General features: G+C 41.9%; 1 protein-coding gene across 1 annotated transcript in view; it reads left to right on the top strand.

The window, feature by feature from the left end:
- Window positions 1-18,220, top strand: part of grin2ba (glutamate receptor, ionotropic, N-methyl D-aspartate 2B, genome duplicate a) — a 136,723-nt gene that overhangs the window by 83,304 nt on the left and 35,199 nt on the right. Inside the window, exons 7-9 of the mRNA XM_026165706.2 lie at window positions 8,188-8,302; window positions 15,238-15,446; window positions 15,867-16,038. Of these exons, the coding sequence (XP_026021491.1) occupies window positions 8,188-8,302; window positions 15,238-15,446; window positions 15,867-16,038 (496 nt within the window). The remainder of the gene's footprint in view (window positions 1-8,187; window positions 8,303-15,237; window positions 15,447-15,866; window positions 16,039-18,220) is intronic.

The raw sequence follows: 18,220 nt of genomic DNA on the forward strand, positions 1-18,220 counted from the left end.
CAGCAAATAGAAAAGTGCAGCAAAACACACGAACCACAACGGAAATAGAAAAATACACAGCAAACGCTGACAAAAACAAAACACAACAGAAGTGTTTTTAGGGACACAAGAATGTGTCGGACCAGCTGCAGAAGTGAAGCTAACAGTAAGCAAACATGCTAACAGCAAACATGTATCTACAGCGGGGGTGGGCAATCTCAGTCCATGAGGGCCGGTGTCCCTGCAGGATCTCACCTTGGGTCAACACATCTGAATCACATGATTAGTTCGTTACCAGGCCTCTGGAGAACTTCAGGACATGTTGAAGAGCTAATTTAGCCATTTAAATCAGCTGTGTTGGTTCGAGGACACATCTAAGACCTGCAGGGACACCAGCCCTCGTGGACTGAGATTGCTCACCCCTGATCTACAGTATTATATGACAACATAGATGAATCCTCAGCTTCTTTTCTCCATGTGATCCTTTGCATTTCTTAGTTTCTGGTACATTATAAACCACGGCCGCTGCAGATAGCCTACAGGGTAGAAGTTCTCCAGTTGGGGATCTCAGGTTTAAAGAGTGGTAGCAAGTAGCGAGAAGTACCTGTACCTTCTTCTTGCTTTAGATATATTCCACAACATTTTTTTAGGATGTCTTTGAAGTGCGTGATTAAGAATCTGAAGCAGATGGTGAAGAAATCAAGGAAGGACGGTGGCAGTTATCCATTTTTAAACCTTCTTAAAAGCCGATGATTATATGGAAATACATATGTCCCAAAGTACGAGTGAAAAATTTGTATTGTAGCTCCAACACAAGTTGGTCCAGCTTGTGGATTATACACGAGCTAGGTCAGTAAGAGATGCATGGGAATATGTAAATTGAATCTAGTTTACATTTCAATCTGCTGGTGAACGAGGAAGACTGGCTCTAAGGTCACGGTCATCTACTCGAATTTATAAGCCATACATTAGCATTTTCTTGTTCGGCCCTCAGTGCCTCATAGAATACCACAAGAGAAGGACGCGTCACTCCACTAAGTAAATTAAGTCCATTGTAGCCAGCGCTGTGACATTCCAGCTAATTCTACAGCATGAGCCTGACAAATGAAGATAGCAGGAAGGGGAAGAAGAAGAGTGCAAAGCACAGAGGAGAGGGAGGGACAGAGCGAGGGAGAGGTGGCAGTAGAGGCCAGCAGCGAGCAATACACAACAGTGTGAGAATCATGAGTTTGACAACACTGGCCCTGACCTTGCCAGGCGTGGACAGGTTCCAGATGAGGTTGGTCTTGGAAAGGTGTCAAGTGCTTTTAAGCTCCGTGGGCATTTTTGAACTTCTGTGGCCTCAGTAAGGCTTTCAATATGGGGTATATATCTATATATATTTAAGCACATACACGTGTGTGCGTCAGTGTGTTGGTGTGTGCTTGCACGCATGCTCTGGATACAGAACAATCTGCAGTTGCATTTTGACCCTGTTGCGCTGAGAAATGCCAACTCAATGGGACCGTGTCTGACTCGGTGTTTGCGCGTGTCTTTGTGTGCATGTGCGTGTGAGTCTGTGGAGCCCAGCTGGATGTGTGTGTTTATGGGGCAGGCAGTGGGAGGTGGCAGATAGGTACCTGTTTTTGATGGGGCTTGATTGGAAGTAGGTCAGGAATCCTCTCTCCTCTTTCTTCCATCTCCCGTCTCTCCATCTTTATTGCCTTGCTCCTCCTAAATCTTTTCATCTGTCCTGTCACTAAATCTCTTTTTGTCTGCCAGGTTTATCCAGTCCTCTGCTTTTCTGTGTTTCTTATTTTATCTCACATAATCTTTTCCTTTCCCCAGTATTTTTTATTACATCCTTCTCGCTCTTTTCCCCTCCCCTCTGCTGCATCCCATCTTCACCTACCTCCTTTTTGCTGCAGGCTATTATAATTTTCAATTTGTATAGCAGTACAGTACATAGGTTTGTCTTTTAAGGTTTTTGAAGTTTTATTCCAAAATGCTCTGAAATTAGAAAATCAAGAGGAGAATATTGCCTCAGGTATCCATTATATCTGCAATGTAGACAATGCAGTCTGTTCGAGGGCTAGTGCTTTAAAGAAATGTCACTGTAATTAGTTTTAATTAAGTGCTGTCGATCATGTGTCAAAGCCACATATTGATGTCCACGCTTCTTCCCTCCTATTAGCGCAGCTTTGTTTACACATTCACTCGTTGTATATGGATGCCGCTGAATGTATATAGTCACACCTCCCCTCGCATTCACACATTATACCCCAAGTGTGCACGCAACAAAGCCTCAGTATGTTTTTCTACCTCAGCCGCACGGAGCCCTACATGGCTTGTTATCACTCTCAGTATAGATCCCTCCTCTTCAGATCCAGTGATTACACTGTACCACAGTAATTGCTAAGGAGTGTAATTCATAATTAATTCATGTCAGGGTTAATTTATTAAAACTGACTTATCAATATTTTACACAACTCCTCCATTATTCACACCAGAACATGCGCTCAAACCTATCTTTGTCAGGCCATGGAGTTAGCATGGGAAGTGTGCTGCTGCGTGCCGTGTTGTTGTGTCACAGCGTTGTTCTGGTTTGTCTTTAGATAAACCTATGCATGCAAATGGATTCGCTGCATTGTGGTTCATGCTGCAAAAAATATGAGGCGTTTCCTGAATGTAGAAATCGTTTTCTGTAGATTTGATTGGAGTAGTACATGTCGGACTCCGGTCAGTGTTACTAGCTTTTGTTCGCCAGGTGACGACAGCTGCTGCTGTTTGAATTTTAATTCACCTCGTGTACAGCACAGCTGAGATACTCTCCTCCAGCTCATGCAGGAAACTGACAGGTTCAACAGGATATCAAAACATGCAATTTAGCGGGGAAGGTGGATGCGATTCTGTCTTATTATGCTAGTCACACCTGCGTATTCAGATTCCTACCATCCACATAACTTTATACCATCTCATGACACCTACAGTAACTTATGGAAAAGCAGGGATCGGTTTGTGTTCACATTACAGGAAGGCAGCGATGGTGACATGCAATCATCCTGTCACTCAGCTTTGGAATAACAGTCACCGCATTCTTGCAGCTCTAGTCTTTATATGCCTCTGTGAGGTTTGCTACATGGTAAACTGCATGGACTGTAAATAAAAGATGGAGATAGCCACCGTGAGTTATTCACTGTCTTTTAGAGATCTGTTTTTCAAGCCTACATTTGAGCCATTTTGGGCTTTTTCATCTTGGTTCTTTAGAGACAGAAGTGACCATTTTTGGAGGAGAGGGCAAATACCTTAGTAGTCACAGCCGGTTCTCACTCCCGAGGCCTAACATCCTGACGATTTGTCACGTCCCGCAGCGTTCCTGAGGAACGCGAAAGGTGACCTTCCACAATCTTATGCTAAGCGCCGGGTTATGGGTGAAATCCAGTAGAATGACGGTCCCGCGGTAATACACGTTCCAGCCATGTATTCCAGCCCTAACCCTAACCATAACCTTATCCCAAACCTTAACAGCACTTTAATGACATCAAATAGTGTTTTCCAAAGCAATTTAAGTAAAATGACGAACATGTGTAGATTGAGTCCAAACGGTTCTCATGTTTCCAATCTCCTCATTTAGGGACGTGTTTGGTGCCCGGAAGCGTAATATGTTGACGATTTGTCACCTAGCATAAAATATTACGGTTTGGGAGTGAGAATGTGTTGGTAGTTAGCTAATGCTAACAAGCTGCATCTGTGGACTTTACACCAATCAGGCCTCTGACAGGTGAAGCGAATAACACTGATTATCTCTTCACCATTGGATGGGATATATTAGGGAGCATGTGAGCATTTTGTCCTCAAAGTTGATGTGTTAGGCGCAGGAAAATTGGGCCTTTTTTCCCATCATGTAGATGCGTGTGCGTTGCTTACCTGGAGAACACCTGGCACCAGGATGCACTAAGGGAAGAAATACAACTGACAGAGGCAGTCTGTTGCTTTGGACAATGTTCTGCTGGGAAACCTTGGGTCCTACCATCCATGTGGATGTTACTTTGACAAGTAACAACTACCTAAACATTGTTGCAGACCACGTACGCTCTTTCATGGAAATTGTATTCCCTGATGGCTGTAACCTCTGTCAGCAGGATAATGAACCCTGCCACGAAACAAAAATAGTTCAGGAATGGTTTGGCAGCACAACAATGAGTTTGAGATGTTGAGTTGACCCCCAAATTCTCCAGATTTCATTCCATTTCCAACACAACATTAGCAAGGTGTTCATAATGTTATACCTGATTAATATATAGGTACAACACACAGACGCAGACAACTGTTAATTTAGTGCTAAGTTACATACAATTAAAATACTACACATTTATTTGGCAAAGCTACACCATACAAACACCTGAAAAGAAAGCCATTTTAAATGTCATAGTTGCATTAAAAGGCTCCAGAGGGCACCAAAAACATGACCCAAAGCTCAGTTCAGTGACCAGAATGTGCTGAGGTGACGTCTACTACACCACTTGTGGCTAGTCACCTTTGTAGGTATACAGTCAAAGCAGCCACGCCCCTAATTTTGAGCCTTCAAAACCTGAAAAGGCTGAGTAATAGGAAAAAAATTGTCTGGTACAGTTGTTATAAATGGACCAAGCAAGAAACATACTTTTTTTGAACTTTTAACAAGGGACCCTATGGGGATTGACTCTCTTTCTTAAGTCTCAAGTGGTCTTTGAAGGAGCTGCTGTTCTGCTTTGGTTTCATTTGTCACTCCCAGAGACTGCTGCTTACTAAGCTGTTATCACTGTGTCTGGAGATGCGTGTAGGTCCAGTTTTATTATATTTACAGGAAGTTCAGAGAATGCGCTTGAATGAAGAGTGAACACAGATTGCTTTCCTGTAAACACAGAAGTTGCAGGATGATGAGGGGAAGAGAGACGTGTTGAAATCTGCCTGTACTATGACCCATCCCCTCCCTCTTCTTCTTTGAATCCCACCCCTCTCACTCTCTCTGTGTCTCTTTCCCACCCTCTGCGAGATTACCGTTACCATAGTAACAGTGGTTGTGGCTGCTATGGCAACACACATATGCTTGTGTTTCCTTGCTGTCAGTGTGTAGGATGCTCACGTGCACACTCATAGACACACACACACACACACACACACACACACACACACACACACACACACACACACGGCTCTGAATTGCAGCATGTAACAATAGCTTGCTCAGTAAAGATTAAAGGGACCGCAGCGTCGAGTCATTTTGTAAATGGCTTATGATTTATGCAGCAGATTCTATGCACTTTGTATCACTGCCAAGGCTCTACAGGAGCGGCTGTAAGCCGGACACATGGGGCTGCATGAGACGGTGTGATGGTGGATGAGTGTGATCATCACAGCCCATTGAAAATATCAATTTTTGATAGAGAGGAAAGAATAAGAAAGCTGGCATTAGAGTAATTGCTGGATTACATAAGTCATTTCATCACAGATAGATAGATAGATAGATAGATAGATAGATAGATAGATAGATAGATCCCATCAACATACAATCCTCTACATGCACACACTTCCAGATGCAGTATCTTTTGCCATGTATTTATTCATCTCTCTCCATATATATATATAGCGTGCATGCTTTTGAGGTAGAGAGTTTCCATGGAAACAGTCACAGAGCGGGAAGGCTAGGGGTGAGGGAGTGAAATAGTTAAGAGAGAGAGTGTGTGTCTGTGTGTGTGTGGGATGACAGTGAAGTGAATTCAAGTTCATCTGACATAAACATTGCTGTCCTCATGTACATGCACTTACACACTCCCACGCACAATAACCATACCCTCTGCATGAGGGTATGGCACTGCTGAGTGCTCTGTGTGTGTGTGTTGTTTTAGTTGCAGGGAAGTGAAATTATTCCACCTGACACACACTTCTGACACCCGATAGAAACTGCATTGCTCATGTGCGTGTCCCTTCAGCTCCAGGAAAAATTAACTTCAAATCGCTCATAGATTTTAAATTATGTCCGAGCAGTTATTTCAAATTGTATATTTAGTGAATATTTAAGCTGTTTGGTTGTAGATTTTTTTTCATCTCTTTGTAATTATCTTATGATGAGGACAATGGATAAGCTGGATTTTAATAATGTTTTTTAATCACAGTTCTCATGGCTGTGTTTGGCAGCCGTTCATGCAGAAATCAACCCCCAGACAGGACGACAGAGAACATAATTTAGCTTAAAGTCTTAAAACAGAGTGAAGCAACTACCCCGACTGTGTGAATAAAGGTAAAAAAAATCCACCTGCCAGAACCTCTAAAGCTCACTAATGAGCTCCTTTTTTGAAGCATACGTTTTCAGAGTGTGGTCTGACTGCTGTTTCTTGGTCAGAAACAGTAACTTCATGGAATCTCTGCTGGTTGCATGGCAAAAGATTTCAGCCCAGAATGACTGCTATTTTCAAATCACTTGTTCATGCGCTTGTTGTTCATATGTAATGTGCACTGGATTTGGTCCTCGACTGTGTTAGACAGCAACCCTTCGACTTGATTACGATTTGGGTCTGTGACAAAAAGGACAGAGAAGCAACATTAACCACAGAAGAAAAATCCTGCCAATGGTGTGTGCTGCCCCTCGGCGACAGTCACAACAGTTTCTTTTCTTCTCAAGGTTGTCTCTTGTGCTACAGTCACCATAGGAAGAACAGTAGATAGAGACTGTAGCAGAACCGCAGTTAAGGCCGTAAACAAAGAACTTGTAATCACTCGCAGTTGTCGTCTCCAAAGCGACTTTGGCACATTAAGATGATGATAAAATGGCAATAAGACGAAGTCAGTCTGCTATCAGTTTGATTGATCGTGGTCGAATTGGCAGTTACATGCAGTCTTATGCAGTGTGATAAATTAGCTTACAGAATTTCGCATTAATTAGAAATTCACAGAAACTAATTACATTCAGAGTCCAGACAAAACATGAGATTTGAGACATTCCTTCACAAATAGAGACATCGTTGTGGCAGGATTGTGATTTAACTGTAAAATGATTAAGGAGCTTGGCAGCCTTTCTTTTTAATTTAAGAATGAAACCAGGACACAACTAGCTGAGTCTCCAATTGAAACGAGACTGGTTGCAGAATTACTCAGATTGATCGCAATGTGTTGGGAATCTCTCTGCAAACTTAAGCCACTCTGATCATTTTCGTTGCACTCACTCTGCTTTGACAGTCTGATCCTGTGAGATGAATTCACAGTGTGTGCACTGGTAAATGTCACAAAACAAGCATATTCCTTGTCCACGCTGACCTTAACCGTCACCTTCAGGCACTGCAGATTCATCCATGTAAAAACTCATGTTTGCTTCTAATATTGTAGTTGCAGAACCAGCTGTCATTACCAGCGATGATCAGAGGCATGGTAGCTGACTCAGTTGGACACAGATGTTCTTAAATGACGTATAAGACTCAAATGGAGAGACTGGTCTGAAAAGAAAATAGCAGCTACTATCAAAACAATCTGTAGATGGGTACATGTATAAGACTGAATGATAAGGGTCAGCCTTCAAAGTCTGATTGATATGGTTGTTAATTGTTTTTAATGCTGGAGATGTCGAATTTTTTTCTCACACCTTGTACAACGTGTGAATTTCTGTGTTTGTTACGTTTGAAGGATGAAGTACTGAGTGACCAATGTTTCCCTGTGTATCCAGTCTTTGTGCTAAGCTACCTACCTGCTGACTGTAGCTTTTATTTAACAGATAGAGGTTTGATATGAACTTTTTCATCCAGCTCGTGATGGGGAAATATCAGAGGGCAAAAACACAAAATTTCACACTGAATGTCACAACAGAAAAGGTGAACTCATTGGCAGCAATTGAAATGTAATATTTGACATTTAGGGATGACATAATTTGCTGAAATTCATTTTCTTTAGTCCCGTCTTAAAGACATCATCTGCCGTTCTGTTGATGACTAATGTATATCTATTTATGGAAGAGCTGGTTCGACATTAGTTGATAGCTGTTTCTTGGCAGATGACGAATTTATGCAATATCACTGGGTTTGTCAGAAAAGATGCTTAAAAAAATAAGTCTATGTGCAATAAAACTTTAATGATTGGAGAACTGAGTAATGGAACCTGAATGGATGTAGATATATAGAACAAATAAGACATTTGTGAAATGCCAGTGACAAGGATATATTCCAGCAAGTCTGTTTCTTTCCTCAATGTTTTCTTCTGCAGGTACCTGATGAATGTGACGTTTGAGGGACGAAATCTGTCGTTCAGTGAGGACGGATACCAGATGCATCCCAAGCTGGTCATCATTCTGCTCAACAAGGAGAGACAGTGGGACAGGGTGAGACAGAGGGAGACACTGACGGTCTTTGTGTGTGTCGGGGGGGAGGGTAAGACACTCATATGAAAAAAAAAAACAGCCGATGTGCACAAAATTATAAGTCCTGACTAACCTAATTGTGCTCTGTTGTTAACAGTAAAACATTTTGTAAACTGTTAAAATGAATAGAAGCAATGAGTTAGCTGTTCCCTATGAAGTCCGCGAGTATCTGTGTGTTTTTATCTGGATCTCTTATCGTCTGATTTTCACTTTTCAAGCATTTTAAGCCTTAAGCCTTATAGACGCAACTCTGATTAGATATTATCAGCTCAGTGAAGGTGCCTTTGAGCAATGCACTGCAGCAGAGGCTCCAGAGTGGTGATGTGTTATTTGAATGCTGCTCCACAGCTGTTTTAATTTCAAAACTTGGTTAGCAGTTGCCTATTTGTTATTCGGCTTTTTTTTTGTTTGTTACAAAATCCTGGTTATGCGCTGTCTCCAAAAAAATCTGTTTGTTTCACTAAAAAGATGTCAAGACACCCTTAAGAACTAACAGGCAGCAAGTTATTGTAAAGACTGGGTGGGACAAGGAGATCAAGGTAAATATATGGAGTGAAACTGTATTCTCTGAGTAGAATATGTCATTTTTTTATACCATCCCATACATACAGATATCCATTCATACATTTACAGACATCCTGATAATAAAAAAGTATAAGGCTAGAAAGACATCAATGATCTTAGAGAAGCAATTGTTGCTCCGCATCAATCTGGCAAGGGTTATAAGGTCATTTCCAAACAATCGGAGATTGATCATTCTGTTATTTACAAGTGGAAAACTCCCAAGACCTACACCAAACTTAGTGGAGGTCCCAGTAAATTCACCCCAGGGTCAGATCGTTTAATGCTCAGAGAAATTGCTACAAACAACAGAAGTGCTATATCTCAGACTCTTCAGACCTCAGTTAGCATGTTAAATGTTAAAGTTCATGACAGTACAATTAGAAAAAGAATGAAAAAATATGGTTTTTCAAAGGGTTTTCAGGAGAAAGCCTCTTCACTAAAAACAGCAGCAGCACTGCTCAGGTTTGCAAAGGTGCATCCGAACAAACCACAAGACATCTGGAACAATGTCCTTTCGACAGATGGGACATGAGTGGAGATGTCTGGCCATAATGCCCAACCCACATTTGAAGAAATTCAAATGCAGCATATCAGCATAAACACCTCATACCAACTGTGAAGCACAGTGGTGGAGGTGGCTGTAAAGTCAATTCAGTGACCTTACAGCCATTGAGTCGGCCATGAGTCCTCTGCATACCAAAGTATTCTCGAGTCAAATACGAGTCCATGTGTCTGACAGCTAATGCTTGGCTTAAAATTGGGCCGTGGAACAGGACAACGATCCCAAGCACAGCAAATATACAAAAAAGAAAAGAAAAGTATTGCCCAGTCACATACAACCTGATAAAAATGCAGTTAGCTGCATTTAGCTTAGCTTAAGTTAGCTGTGCATGAATGAACACCTGCAAATCTCAATGAACTGAAGCAACATTGCAAAAAAGACTGGGACAAAATTGACATGAGAGAAAGTCATACAGAGAAAAATTACTACAAGTTATGCTGCTAAATGTGGTTCTACAAGCTAGTGAATCATGTGGTCTACGTAGTTTCTCACCGTGCATTTTGGCTTGATTTTTGTTAAATAAATAACGAAACGGTGTAATGAATCATCTATTCTGGTTCATTCTGTTTACCTAAACCTCGTGCAGACTAGATATTTAAAACTTAGAACTGACAGAGGATGGGCAACAATAATTTGACAAATTAATGCTGTTGAAACTTTACTGGCCCTACTTTGTAAATGCCCAACAAAACGCAAGATTTACATTTGTTTAAGCTAGCTCTGTAGCGTTTTGAACAATGAACAATTTCTCGTTCTTCACCTTAAAAAAAGCAACAAAAACTAGAGAGCTGTCCTTACTTTGAAAGCTTTCATCCTGGCAGCAGTGTGAGGTGAGGGATTTTTTTAAGATTCTCACTGAGCTCTGCAGTGGCAGAATATGGAACACAAGTCACTAAAAAGGCCTTCGTTTTTCCTCCATGGATAGATAGATGCGTCCACTATTTGAGGTCATGTTGGAGTACTGTTTTGCCTGCCAGGGTGTTGAGACGGTCACATGACGATCACATGACTGAAATATGGATTCATAAAATAATGTAATTTTGGTCCTGTTGAAACAAAGAACGCCTTAAGGATGTGATCTGGACTTGCTGCCATTAGCAGCATTAACTGACACAACGTTGAGTTGAGCCGTGATTATGATGACATTATTTAAGACAATGTGTGTAGAACAAGTTGCTCAGACACTGATAATATTCTAACTGTTACTTGCTGTGGACAAAAGTAGACTCCCAACTTCCAGTGGCTTTTTTTATTAGCATGTTCTGCTAACGCTTCCACGCTCCCACAGAACAAAGGCATGCAGGTTTGAGTAACTGTGTGGTAAAATTGCCCGTGAACACAGAGGTGAATGGCTGTCCGTTTATGTGTCAGCTCTGTGATTGACTGCCAGCCTGCCCAGTTTGTATCCTTCCTCTTGCATAATGCAAACTGGGATTGGTTTCCGCCTCCTTATAACCGTCACACATAAGCAGTTATAGCTAAAGAATGGAGAGATGAGATTGAGTCTGATGCACAGAAATGGTTCAGGCACTGCACTGTGCCACAGGCCTTTAAAGCTGAGAGGTTGAAAGTTCAGCTGCGAGAGAGTTGCTGACTCGCGTATCGAAACGTACGACTTAATGAATAACAACTAAATGTCAGTCAAACTTTAAATGTAAAACTTCCGTTCAGTGAATGAAGGTGCAGATTTTTCATTGTACAGACTGGGAAAAAAGTCTCCAAGCACAGGTGGAAAAGAAGATGGTAGTGAACATATGGCAACAATAATCCCGTGTCCACAACCTTAAATGAACCTGACGCATCACCACCTGCCAAGTCACCGGCATGCATCTGTGTTTCCTGATGCTTACCCTCTATTGTTTCTGTGTCCTGCAGTCTGACTCCTTTGACTCTCCCTATTCTTTATTCTCTGTATTTCTCTCTTTCTTCTGCCTCTCTAATCTATATTCTGTCCTCTGATCGGAGAACAAGGTGAAACTCTCCCCTCCTCTCTCTCCTTTCTATCCCGTTCTCCCCTTGCAGCCTGAACCACCCCATCCCTTTTCCTCCTCCTCCTCCTCCTATTCCCTCGCTCATGTTTAATTCTTAGCTTGACTTCCAGCTGAACCACTTTTCTTGGATCCTAATGAGTTCCAGCTACAACCATCCTTCCACTGCATCTTTGAAGTAGCAGGTATACTGTAGTACCCAGTCATGCTTTTTGCCCTGGCTGGTTGATTTTAACCCTTATCCTCCAATACACCCCACTCATTTCTTAGTCCCCCACCTCCATCTCTGTCTCTCTCCATCACTTGCTCCAGCTCACTACCCCCCCCCCCCCCTTTTTTTTTGTCCCAACAGGAGAAAGGCTGCATTGTGTCCCAGAGATACACAGCCTTAGTTTGTCCACTCCAGGCAGCCTTGCCAAGTTTGTGCTCCCCAGAGTCCAATGTGTTTGAGCACATTTACATATTTAATGAGAGTGCAAACCTAACTTTACATACTCACACCACAGCTCCCTGTCCTCCCCTGCCTCGCATTATACCGAGTCCAATTAGCTGATGATCCATTCCCACTTCCACCCACGTCTTTCCGCTCATAAAAATGGCCTACTTGGCACAACCGGAGGAAAGGGCACAGGCATAGTCTCCAGGTATGGTTTTATGTGAGAGCCATCCGGGGGAAATTGACTAATTGATGACGCTTATTCAGTGGAGTAGAGCCACAAGGGCTAGAGGGTCCTCCAGACCTACAGCTGGACACTCCTCTACAGAAGAGCCTGTATTTTGCATTTGAATGAGCTCCATCTCTGGCTTTCTTTCTCTGTCATCCCGACACTCACTTGGCTCTTTCTCTTACTTTAAACTCTCCCTTTCTCTCTCTTTTTTTCTTCAATTAATCTCTCCATCCACTTCTGTATTTCTCTACCCGTCCTCTACGCTCTATCTGAATTCTGCACTTTCCCTCTGTTTCAGTCTCGCCCTTCAGAATAACCTTGTTCTCATTCTCTACTCTGTGTCCCAGTCCTCTCCTCTCCTCTCCTCTCCTCTCCTCTCCTCTCCTCTCCTCTCCTCTCCTCTCCTCTCCTCTCCTCTCCTCTCCTCTCCTCTCCTCTCCTCTCTTTTTTACACACTCTCTTGAAATATTAATTTCACTTACTGAGTTGAGAGGTGAACAAACAAAACAAAAAAGTTATGGCATCTCTCTCTGTGAGTGTTCTGTTCTCCTGTTAGACACGAGGCTAGAGTGGAAGGAGTCGTGCACGAGACTGACGAAGCGAAAGGTAGAAGCTCTGGTCAGGATGACAGAGAAGCGGAGGACAGTGAAGGTCGTGGACAGACGAGAATAAAGGCAGCTGAAGCTGAAAATCAGAGTATAACTACAGGTTGTTTGAACGCCATAAATCTTGAAAATAAAGAGTTATAAATGCTTGAGGGTGAGTCTTTGTAGCAATCCTCAGATATTGTATCACGAGACGAGCGCCAACAGTCGTACTCCTGTTACTTTTTTGATAAAACCCTTGGAAGACCGTCTGTGGGAGTCAGACTATTCCCCAGACTTTTCTGTTTTAAAGATGAGGAGAGCGGTTGGTCACGAACAGCTAAGTAAACAAAAAGGGTTTTGTGTAAAGAAGATACTGACTTAACTCAGGAAGGAAAAACGGGGAACTTTAAATATCAGTGGGGGCAGGGATAGAGAAACAAAGCTTGCTCAGGGAGGGGCAAGCTCAGGTGGCTGCCCCTCCCTCAGCTTGGTTCTCCCCAAGATTTCTTCCTGTTAAAAGGGAGATTTTCCTTCCCAATGTCGCCAAGTGATTGCTCATTGTGGGTCATCAGGTTGTTGAGGTTTTCTGAGGCATGCTGAGACAACTGCTGATGGGATTTGGTGCTATATTATATAAATAAAATTGACATGAACTGAAAAATTAAATGATAAATAAAACAGTTAAATAATGGCTCAGTAGTAGTGGGATTGTAAACGTACCACCCATCCTTCAGCTGGTAGAATTACAGGGGAACCTTATACACCTTCAGCTTCCCTTCTGTCCACCGTCATAATTAAAAATGGTCTTAGAGACATCTGGAGGAAGCTTCAGATGTGAGAAAATACACATATGTGGAATCTCTGAAGGCAGCTGGAGGGCAGCCAGGCTTGATAGAATTTAGGTTAATCAATTTTACAGTAATACGCTGGTTAAAGCAGCAATACCACCTGTTGGTTTCTTTGATCACCATTTGGTAATTTTTAGGCATCTCTTTGCTGGCATGCTGTTACCATATTGTCACTTTAATGTGCGACTGACCCATAACCGAGAGTTCTGGCAGGATTTCTCTGACTTCTGGAGTCACTGGAGACTTGAAAACAAAAAGATGTTGCCAATCTGTCTCAATGGGGAGATCTAAGAAAAACACAGGTTAGTTTTGTTGGAATTCTTCTCACCAAAAATACAAGGTGACACAATAGCTATTGGACAAAACTGTTTTCAGGAGTTAGAAAAGGAAATCAGGTTGTTACAGGGTAGAATTATTAGTTTGATAGTGAAAACACCACTTGGGATAGCAGGAAGTGGCTTTAGGTGGGGTTCTTCTAAAAATGTAATTTAATTAAAACTCAGGAAACTGGGGTAAGATCTCTATGACTTCTGGAAAAGCTACGAGAAGAAGTCCCTATTGCCTCTCTAAAAAGCCATCCTGGTATCTTTAGAGAGAAAGTAGGGACTCACTTTCCAGACAACAGGTGGATCTTGGTGCTTGACTTTCCATCATTATTCATTTGTGCTACAGTGGGGAAGCAGGATGAAGAAGGATCGCCATTATCTTTTTTAAACCTGAACTACTTAACTGGTGTTGAAGAAAGCTTTGTACGCCGTGGCTGGCAAAGTTGTCAAAAAAGCATCACTGGCCGCTTTAGGTGGTTTGGCGTGTTGGCTTGGGGTCGTCTCCTAGGGGCAGTTGGAGATCCTTGTACAAACCTTCCATAGAGAAATGCCGTGTGGATCTCCAGTGGTGTGTTCACCAGAGAATGGTGTGGCTAGAAACAGACATGTGATCCAAGAGCAGGAAGCCACTGTTTTCTTTCTGTTAGGCTTAGAAAACTTTGAAACACCTGTGGCTTGTCTGTCCCACAAGCTTTCTGCAGTGTAGGAAGGTTTGTTTAATGAACATCTAATAGACTAATGTAAGCATGGGCTCATGAAGAGTAACCTAATGAATGGGACAGGATCTCTAAATGTTAAATTTGTGAATTTTTTAGTATGAAAATCAAAGGATATGCCATCTATTTTAGCGGGTTTCTCCTGGGGTGGATGGAGCAATTGTACATATATTAAACTTTCATTTGAATTTTCTTGTTTTAAATGAAAAGTTTAACCGATAAAGAATCTGTCAAAGGTAAAAGTCACCTCTCATCTCAAAATCACAAAAATACAGAAAGTAGAAAAAGAAGCTCTAAAATTATATTGAGATATTTTTGCTTGAACACCATGCAGGATCGCTGGTGATATATTTCAGAGCTGTTTGCAGTTGCAGAGCTGCAGTTATTTTTTTATGGTCTTGAGTTACTGCAGTGTGAAATTTAATCCAAATTCTTGTTTTTATTTTGATTTCTGCCATTTGATGTGTTTCAGTGTTATTTTCGGCACTTCAAGGCTCAATCACAAAAGACGAAAATAAAAAGACTGCAAGTCTCTCCATGATTACTATTAAGCAACTATATAAATGAATAAAGTCTTACTTGGTGTGTGATTTTAAAGGCAGACTTACTCTCTTTTGTTTTCTCGATGTTTCTCCAGGTGGGTAAATGGGAGAACGGTTCCCTGTCCATGAAGTACCATGTGTGGCCTCGCTATGAACTATACGGGGGACCAGCAAACAGAGAGGATGACCACCTGTCCATCGTGACATTGGAGGAGGCTCCGTTCGTCATTGTGGAAGACGTGGATCCGCTTAGTGGGACGTGCATGAGGAACACTGTACCCTGCCGGAAACAGATCAAATCAGTGTGAGGCTCAAATTTCACGTGTAGAAAATCTGTGTCAGATTAATGCTGAAATGCCTGAAAATCAAACGTAAGAATGCGTTACAAGACAAAAACTAATTTCCACCGAGTAAAAGGTTAGATTAGTGTGAGTTTTTACACATATTTTTCCTGCCATCTGCCACAGTAGCTCACAGATCCACCTACTGCAGAACTGACCGAAGCAGAAATGAAAAGCCTGGCAACTGCCTAAAATTTACTTGTGAATGATGTTAATTTCCCACGGCAGCTTTGCGGAGCCCGAGGTGGAATCATTTCACACTTCATCGGTGTGACAGTGACAGTGCCAGAAACACCAAATCACTTTTACAATTAATGATTCATGGCCATTCACACAGATGTACATTTTTAATTAAATAATTGTCCATCTGTCCTCTTATGCAGCAATCAGACAAAAGAGTCAGGGATCTACATCAAGCGTTGCTGTAAGGGTTTCTGCATCGACATCCTGAAGAAGATTGCCAAGTCAGTCAAATTTACCTATGACCTTTACCTGGTCACCAATGGAAAACATGGCAAGAAAGTCAATGGAACTTGGAACGGCATGGTGGGAGAGGTAAGGATGTAATACGTCTGTTTGTGTCTTATTTTTTAATTTTGCACACCTTGACTCCATTACTTGCAGAAGTGACAGTTCTGCATGTAATGGAGACGATATCATCAAAAAGGATATCCACTAATAATGTTCTGGGGAAACGGAAACTTCTCATTGTCATGCATGTGCAAATTATATGACAGTTGCACTTATTTCCATCAGGACTGCTACTGTCAAAATAAAATTATGCCCATCTGCAGTCATTTCTTGCAAGACCCCCCATACAAAACAGAGCAGACATCAATGACAGCAGAGACAGCATTGATTAAATAAGGGCTTAGTCATACAGACCCGGAGGCCAACCAACTGTCAACCACCAGTTGTGACGGAAAGATAAAAATGGATGTTCCTGACCAGTTGCGAGTGATTGGTGGAGTTTGCTGTCTGATGCTAGCACCAAAAATTCCTTGTGATTTACTCTCTGAGTAAAAAGCACAATGCAAATCAGAAACTACCCTTCAACCAATTACATGCACTGGCATATTCTGCCAGGGAGGTCACGAACTACCAGAACTCAATCACAATCAGTTTAGACACATCATACATACATCATGGCCTAGCAGACCATTGTCGACATGTTGTAGTTTTTCACTGTCACCAGGGGGCAGTGTGACAAACAGTCTGTGGACTCTTGCTTGTGTTGTTATTGGTCCATTAACCAGCTATGGACAAGAACAAAGGTATATGATACATAGAGCTGAATTGAACCCGAATGTTAAAAACAATGAAAAATGTCCACTACAGCCACCAGCCAGGCTTCTCTGCTGTATTTCTCGTGCTTCACCCATTTGTGGTAATGGCCGCTGTTGCTCCCTTCCCTGTTCTGACCCACTTTTCCAGTCAGTCAGCATTGTGTTTTTGGAGGATTGGACGCAAGTATGTTTCCTTAGGTTAAAAAGCCCTCTCTGGAGGGCACAAACATAACCAAAAAAAACACAAAATAAGAAAAACAGTGTGAAAAAAGTAGCTGGGGGTGGAGGTGGGTTGCAAAGTGGCTTGGAGATGCAAGATCAACTTTAGGCAGGCTAAAGCAACTCTCTAAACCCAGCTGAATGAGTATGAAGTATATAAGCTTAGCCATCAGCTGGTGTGGACTGGCACTGAGGCTTCCTCATATCCACTGATCTGCTCAGAGAACAGCCTGAGCTTGGTTTGAAGTAACAATAAAAGGTGCCATTTCAAAACTATTGGCGCTACAAAATGAATAAATTGGACAGCAGAAATATAAAGTCAAAGCTGTGTACCCTTTGCCTCTTACTGCATCGTTATATCAGCTGCCAGAGGTGTGGACTCGAGTCACATGACTTGGACTCGAGTCAGACTCGAGTCATTAATTTTATGACTTTAGACTTGACTTGAAAAAATGTTCTAAGACTTGTGACTTGACTTGGACTTTTACACCAATGACTTGGGACTTGAATTGGACTTGAACCGGTTTACTTGAAAAGACTTGATATTTTACCCCAAATATAAAATTTAACATGCATATTATATAGAGATTGAAAATGTGACGTCATTCACGGGTAGAACCGCAAAGGATTCTGGGAACTCGTGGCAAGAGGTACTAGCGCACGCAGGCTTTCAATTAAAATCAGTTATACAGCGATAAAAAGAAACACAAGAAGCCGTTGTATTATTAACTGCAATAGCCGGTCGCATGACAGCCACGGGAAGCCGACGGGTAAAGAGATCGGTTGTTATCGGATTACGTCGTTGAAGAGAAATTGTTCGAGCCATGTTTCCGAAGTAACAAAGACACGACTGGATTGCAGCCATTCAAAGGTCAAATATAACATCCCAGAACTCTCCAGCTCACAGGTTAGTCTGCTCCAAGCATTTACACAAAGGTCCGTGTTTTTTAGTAGTTAATATGTCACTTTCATAACATAATTGGTGATATAGGTTACAAGCAAGTCTGGCGCTGAACAGAAATTGTCGCGCTATGCTCCTTTATTTATTGTGCATAAATAGTAAATTGTCCTGACACAATATTGCGTTTCGCTTCTGTTATTATGGTACATTGACAAAAACATATACTTTTATTCACAGGATAAAACAGTTGTTTTGTATCACTAATTGCCCAGTGCGATTACAGCATACAGTATTATTGTCACTGCTACATTTCTGTGATGCTACCAGAAAT

The sequence above is a fragment of the Astatotilapia calliptera genome, chromosome 4 (genome assembly GCF_964374335.1).
Source record: "Astatotilapia calliptera chromosome 4, fAstCal68.1, whole genome shotgun sequence".
In the NCBI taxonomy this organism is placed as follows: domain Eukaryota; kingdom Metazoa; phylum Chordata; class Actinopteri; order Cichliformes; family Cichlidae; genus Astatotilapia; species Astatotilapia calliptera.